Below are 7,505 nucleotides of genomic sequence, written 5' to 3'. Positions count from 1 at the left end.
CAGAGGTCCAGGGAAGATTGGCTTACAGCGGGAGATAAAAACACGAAATTTTTCCATCACAAAGCCTCATCTAGAAAGAGGAAAAATAAAATATGGGGAATAGAAGATGCTCACGGCAATTAGATCGAAGAGGCTGGAGAAATTGCTAATCAATTTTGTGAGTATTTTGCAGCTTTATTCTCAACTTCCAGCCCCACCAAAGATCAGATGGAAGATGCCCTGAGAGGATTGAAGCCAAAAGTGTCACCAGAAATGAACGCATACATGAGCCAGCCATACACAGAGGAGGAGATTACAGAAGCACTGGCCCAAATGTGTCCAACTAAGGCTCCCGGACCTGATGGGTTACCTGCTGCTTTTTATCAGAAGCATTGGAAATCTGTAAAGGAAGGAGTCATATCTACATGCCTTCACATCCTCAATAACTCAGGTACAATTGCTCCTTTAAACCACACCTATATAGCTCTAATCCCTAAGTGTGCCAAGCCTAGGAAAGTGACCGAATTCAGACCAATAAGCCTTTACAATGTAATCTATAGAATCATTGCCAAAACAGTGGCTAAAAGATTGAAAACTATTTTGCATAATGTCATTGATGCTTCTCAGAGTGCTTTCATCCCCAACAGATTGATAACTGACAATATCATAGTTGGGTATGAATGCCTTCATAAGATTAGACATAGCAAAGGGAAAAAAAAGGGATTGGTAGCTTTGAAGTTAGACATAAGTAGAGCTTATGATAGGGTGGCATGAGAGTTTTTAAGGATGACTATGGGTAGATTAGGATTTGAGGAGAATGTTGTTAATCTGATAATGAAGTGCATTACCTCTGCAACTTTTTCTATAATCATCAATGGAGTCCCTCAGGGGATGATCACCCCTCAAAGGGGCTTGAGACAAGGTTGCCCGCTATCCCATACTTGTTTATAATTTGTGCTGAAGCGTTTTCAAATTTGTTGATACAAGCTGAGAGGAAAAAACAAATTCAGGGGCTGAGATTTGGACAACAAATATCCATTTCTCATCTTTTATTTGCAGATGACAGCTTGATTTTCTCACAAGCTTCAATCAAAGACTGCCAGCATTTAAAGAACATTTTTGAGTGCTGTGCCACAGCCTCTGGACAAATCTTCAATTATGACAAATCTTGCATGTTTTTTAGTGGAAATGTTCCAACAAAGCAAGCCGAAGATATTAAAAGAATTTTCCAGATCAATGTTGTGTCAAGACACGAGAAATATCTGGGATTGCCATCTATGATCGGGAGAAAGAAAAAGACTTTTTTCAACGAGATCAAACTGAAAATTCAGAGCAAGATATCTAGCTGGCAGCAAAAGCTCTTCTCGAGTGGGGGTAAAGAAGTCCTGATCAAACCTTTGGCACAAGCTGTTCCAGCCTATGCTATGAGTGTCTTTAAGATTCCAATGGGGCTCTGTGATGACATTCAAAGAAATATTGCTGGTTTTTGGTGGAGCAAGAAGAAAGACAAGAAAGGCATTTCTTGGACAAGATGGGAGGAAATGAGTAGAGCCAAGATTAGAGGGGGGATGGGGTTCAGAGACATATCAAGCTTTAACCAAGCATTAGTTGCGAAACAAAGCTGGAGACTAATTCAAAATCCTGAATCCTTAGCAGCTAGAGTACTGAAGGCAAGGTATTTCCCTAGGACTGATTTTCTTAGAGCCTCTATAGGGTCAAATCCATCCTATATCTGGAGAAGTATAATGTGGGGAAGGCAGGTCATTCACAATGGACATAGATGGAGAATTGGAAATAGGGAGAAAACATCAGTGTACAGAGGCAACTGGATCCCAAGACCATCAACATTCAAGCCACTCTCCATAATTAAAATGCCTATAGATACCATTGTTTCAATACTGGTAGACAACGAAAATAATTGGAAGACAGACCTGATTCAGCAAAACTTTGTGAAGGATGATGCAGAAGCCATTCTAAGCATTCCCTTGCCTAGGAGACAAAGTGAAGATGAAGTTATATGGCATTACGATAAAAGAGGGAAATATACAGTGAAAAGTGGATACCAAGTGGCTCTAAAGTTAAAATTTCCAGACTCTCCTGCTTGCTCTAACAGTAGTAGTAGTAACTGGAATGTCATCTGGAAGCTCACTCTCCCTGCTAAAATCAAGATTTTCATTTGGAGGGCAGCAAAAAATCTACTGCCCACAGCTGAAAATTTGTGGAAGCGAAAGATTATTCATGAAGCCTACTGTAAACGTTGTGGCAATAGAGTGGAAAACACATTACATGCCCCAATTACTTGTAAAGCTGCAAAGAAAGTTTGGCAACTCTCACCTTTGGCTAGTTCTTTTCAGGAAATGGGAAATACTGATATCTTGGGAGACTTAATGAGGGTGCAGAAGAAGCTAAGTAGAGACGATATGGAAATGCTGATGACTATTCTCTGGGTGATCTGGTATGACAGAAACAAACTGGTCTTTGAAGATTTGAAGTTAGATCCAAGACTATCAATGGCCAAAGCTGGAGCAATTAATGAGGCTTTCAGAAGAACTCAGTTCCCAGAGATTACGAATGGAGGAAAATTGCAGAAGCTAAAGCAATCAGTTTGGACTCCCCCACCCCAGGGATGGCTAAAGCTCAATGTTGATGCAGCTACTGATTCAAAAAAGAGTTGCGCTGGATTAGGTGCAATAATCAGAGACTCCTCTAGAAAATGCATGGCTGCAGGCATAAAAGCTGTAAAATTCAACGGAGGAGTATCAATAGTGGAGGCAGAAGCAGCTGAATGGGGAGTGCAAATAGCTCAGCAGATGGGTATGCAATCAATAATTCTGGAAACAGATTCTCAAGAAGTAGCAGACCTGATAAACGATAGAGAGAGAAATTTAACAGAGATTTGCTGGACTATCTCGGAAATTCAGAGCTTGAAGAAAACCTTCAGTTCTTTTGAAACAAAATATGTGCCCAGAGCCTGTAATATTAATATTAGTGCTCATCTTTTAGCTAAAGTTGCCTTAGAAAAGTTGGAATCTTTTGTCTGGGTGGAAAATTTCCCACCTGAGATTAGACATGTATTCACCTAGTTGAAGTAATGAAAGTTTTACTTCCCTCAAAAAAAGAAAAATCTTCTGGCCTCATAAAAAAAACTCTGTGCAATCATTTTCACCTCGATTCTTTGATATTTTCTCTTTTGAAAAAGTCTTAACTACCCCAGCTATAACGTCCCTGTTGCTATACCTACCCTCGTTAAAATTTGTCTTTTTAAATGGGAATAATAAGACATGGATATTTTTAGTCATTTTTTAAAATAGAAGGACTATTAGAAACTAAAGACTCTGAGCAAAGTTTATTTTCTTTATACACTCCCTCAACTTCTTAAAAAATGAACTGGCGGTAATCATAATTGTATTTTAAATGTTATTCAAAAGGAAACTTATATTAAGAACTCAGAATCACAAGCAATCTCCTAATTCAGTTGGGAAATCTTCCAACCAAACATGAAATTTATGCAACCTAAGAGCAGGGCTTGGCCAAAACATGAGCCGCTTGATTTTAATTCCTAGAAACATGACAAGCTTTAAAAGCATTACCAAGAATTAGACGTTGATGGATATAATGAATTACACAAAAAGGTTCTCCTTTCAGCTACCACGCTTGTTTCGAATTAAGTTTACCACAGTCAACGAATCAGATACGAGAACAGTGGTCAAATGTACACTATAATTAATGCTTGTGTTTTACGGTGTGTATTGTAGAGTGGAGCTATTCACAACCCTTTCATTTATCTCTTCCTTACTACCATTTTTAATAGAGTTACATAAATATTCTTAACTAAAATTGTAGAAAAGAGCAATAGAATCTTTAAATAGTGCAAATCAATTAACTGTCTATGAATAGTGCCAAATCCAACTCGCACTAAACAATCTTATCTTCTACTACAGTCTCAATTTCTCTGAACTTATTCCTTTCTCTTATGTTTTCCTCATTGGCCAAATCCTCTTGATGAAGGATTCAACTCCTGCCTCATCTTAAAACATAAATTAATATTGTGTCATATGATGATGCTATTGCTTAGCTCAAACTATCTTTCTCTAGTCTAATTTAATATCTTATCTTAGTTGATTTAATTAAAATTTGATGCAATCAAATGCATCATGAATGATTTATAAAGGTTCTCACTACTTTTACTTTGTGGACTTCATCAAAATTACGATAGTGCTGTCTCTGCCAACCTAGAACTAGAATATTCTTAATTGGCTTCTGTTTCACACATAAGTCATAACCGATCTCTGGGCTATATATATATATATATATATATATATATATATATATATATATATATATATATATATATATATATATATTGAATCTATTAACAGCCCCATATGTCGGTAGGCAAACATCTGGTTAAATGATGATATAATATAATTAATTATATAAACAGTTAATATTTTTCTAATAATCTTGAATCATAATGCTTGCATTTTTACTACAAATTAATACCTACATACCATATCTATGAGGCTCCTCTTGTGCTGGTGAGTTCATCTGAAATTTGTCGAAGTAATATGTAGGGGTAATTGGTCAAAAACATCATCATCTCCATCAGTTGTAAGATCCAGGATTTTTACCTCTACACTTTCTTGCACAGTAGAGTTCAATTCAAAATCTGGACGCAAACAAATCAGTTTCAATAAATATCCCACTACATATCAACCAAGAAATTCCAAGGATATATATATATATATATATATATAGTTTTGAATTTGAAGCAACCCTCCTCATAGCAGGGCAAGGAAATCCTGCTTGTGCAAAGAACATCATTCACCAAATTAACATCAAAATTGCCTTGGAATAAATTAAATTGTGATCAAATAAAGGATGATTATTCTTGCCACTTATACCAGCTTCCAATGCCACACCAAAACAAACATGTTGGCAGCATGAAAGCAAGTACATTTTATGAAATTGCTAAAAGAACCTTTTTCTTTTTCTAGTGGGGCGAATTGAAGCTAAGACAGTCCTCCCATTGCTAGATAGAACGGTATGTAACAGTATAGGGCGAAGAAAATAAGAGAAATTGACAGAACAATTGCACAAACTTTTCAGAATGCTTCTTATCGAGATGAATTTACTAGGGGAATTCTTAATCCAAGCTTATGGTGTAATAGGATCCACAGTTTACATGTGAGGCCTATGAAAATAAGAAGAGAAGAAGACTTCAGTACTAGTGTTAGGCTCTTATGAAACAAGTTGAAATCAAATTGTTAAAAATAAAAATGTTTGAAGCACAAATAGGAGTGACAAAGTGTCATGCAATATTAGTCTGTTACAAATGTCAAAGCAAAACTAATTGAATAAGAATATGAAGAATTTACGTGTACCTCCAACAATCGCAAAACCACATCTATGTTTTTCAAATCTTCAGACAAGCCTAGAAGGACTAGTCTATTTCGCAAATCTTTCCATTTCACAACAAAAGATATTCTGAAGGCTCCCCGACTAACTTATATCAAAAGTCTTATAACTATACATGTGCATAAAGACAAAATACAAAAATATAGCAGATGAAAGCTATAAAGTAATGATAAAATCACCACAAGTTAAAAAAGAATACGTTATTGATTTTTGCAGTAACGGGTTAAACCTATTGATTCTAATAAATATCCTCTGAAACTTAAGCAGAAAATGGTAAGGGGAAGAAACAAAGGAATACATGATATTGACTTTGATTAATGCACTTTAAATGAATAGAGGGATTGCTCGCAGCGGGATAGGGAAATCCTGTGTTTTTCAAAGCACTTAATGTAGCAAAAATGTAAAAGAAAGAGATAATTTCCGGGCAAAAAATTTCAAATAATATTATCATGGAGTTATTTATATCATCACTTTTCACACAATCATATAAAGAAGACAAACAATAGAAATTATTTGGAGCATTAGACTTACAAAAGAAAGCAGAATTTGAGAAAACAAGAAACTTTATTGCTTACGAGTGCTGGTTTGATCTCTGCAAAGTCTCTTGGGACTCTGTTCCAATTCCTCTTCATCAGATCTGCCAACAATTCTAATAGTTCCACTTGTGACGGCCTTATCATGCAGCTTCCTAATTGGAGTGAATTCTTCTTCACAGTTGGCACCAAAATTTACATTCAGAGTGCGATCCTGTCTCATTATGTTGTTTGTATACTGGAGAAAGCTTTAACCTGTAAAATTTTTTGTTTTCGTTCCCTGTGTGGTGAGAGACAAGGGATTAGTCAAATGAGATAGCGATGAAATCCGCATCGCAACAGTGAGAAATCCAAGTATGACATGATATGAATCAATGGATTCAGAGGGAGCCTGTATTTCAAAATGGAAGCTAAATTTGACTGAAAAGTATTATCTACTAGAATCAGACTTAGTCGAATTCAATAACAGCAAAAAGAGCAAATCTCATGAAGCTTCTGTCTAGAACAATGCTGTTGAAGTGGAATCCTTGTAGAAGATTCAGAACTTTGATTGCTGAACCACTCAGGAATTTCACTTCCAGATCAACATTCAACAAAGGGTGAATTCAGGCGGTTCAGCAAATTCCTGTTACAAGAGAGAGAACTGCATACCTTATCATGCAATAGTCTCAGTGATGCAGTTGCTATATGCAGAATTCTTAGATGGAGCTTCTATCTCATGAAGTTACTTTCTGCCCATTCATCTCCCAAGAACAACAGAATAATTGATGCAACTATAAAATGCTAATTTTTCCAAAATAACACAGTTTTGCCAATGAGTCGGTCATTCTCTCGAACATGTAGATGACAATCCTTGAAACAACAACCAACACACGTGGCCCCCAACATAAGTTTACTATCTCGAAAGTAGAAAGAACAGAAACCTTTCCCTCTCAGTGATCTCTGTGAATCACTGGCAAAATGACCCCACTTATGCTGTTTGCCAAGTACAAAAAGCGCGCCAAAACGAACTATATAACCGGTGTTTGACGAACTCAGTCTTTAAGTGAAGTCACGTGCTCCATCACGTGGGCGAAAATAGTCCAATTTCCTCCCGTTTGGCCGTTTCTTTTCTTTTTTTTTGGTTTTTAAACCATCCAGTTTTTGCCGACTGCATTGGGCCCCAACTAATTCGGATTTGGGGTATAATCACAATTAACGCTCCTTATTTCTCTTAAATGATGTGTTTAGTGGGGATCGAACCTTGAGATGTCAACTAGATTGCTCCATAATGGATATCCATAATATCCATATAATTGGATCGGATAATATCCATTCAAAACTTTTTAGATCTTGAAATAGATATTTTAAAATTATATCTAATGGATATGGATAATTATTTTTACCTAATGGATATCCATTTAACCCAACACAAGTTTAAAAAGTTTTAATTTTATAAAATTAAAAATGAAAAATGTAATAAACAAACAATTGTAAAATACTAAAAATAAATAAATGCAAAATTGTCCTCAACTAAAATATTTATTTTCAAATATACCCCCACAACAAAATTATAGAAAAATATTTTAAGTTTTG

General features: G+C 35.9%; 1 protein-coding gene across 2 annotated transcripts; it reads right to left on the bottom strand.

The window, feature by feature from the left end:
- Positions 1 to 4,377: 4,377 nt before the first annotated feature.
- Positions 4,378 to 6,924, bottom strand: LOC127901212 (uncharacterized). Of its 2 annotated transcripts, XR_008053344.1 has the most exons (3): positions 6,582 to 6,924; positions 5,973 to 6,210; positions 4,378 to 4,648 (listed from the first exon to the last, which is right to left on the bottom strand). XR_008053344.1 is itself a non-coding variant. In XM_052437946.1 (2 exons), exons 1-2 carry the CDS (start codon positions 6,151 to 6,153, stop codon positions 4,524 to 4,526), a joined length of 306 nt encoding a protein of 101 aa, XP_052293906.1. In that variant the 5' UTR covers positions 6,154 to 6,510; the 3' UTR covers positions 4,378 to 4,523. The 2 variants fall into 2 exon arrangements, 1 of the variants encoding a protein (XP_052293906.1); XM_052437946.1 differs by lacking the exon at positions 6,582 to 6,924 and having other exon boundaries at positions 5,973 to 6,510.
- Between the last annotated feature and the right edge of the window lie 581 nt (positions 6,925 to 7,505).

Source organism: Citrus sinensis, chromosome 3 (genome assembly GCF_022201045.2).
Source record: "Citrus sinensis cultivar Valencia sweet orange chromosome 3, DVS_A1.0, whole genome shotgun sequence".
NCBI classification, from domain to species: Eukaryota; Viridiplantae; Streptophyta; class Magnoliopsida; order Sapindales; family Rutaceae; genus Citrus; species Citrus sinensis.
Note: the sequence above shows the minus strand (reverse complement) of the source record. Positions and strands in the feature narration are given on the sequence as shown.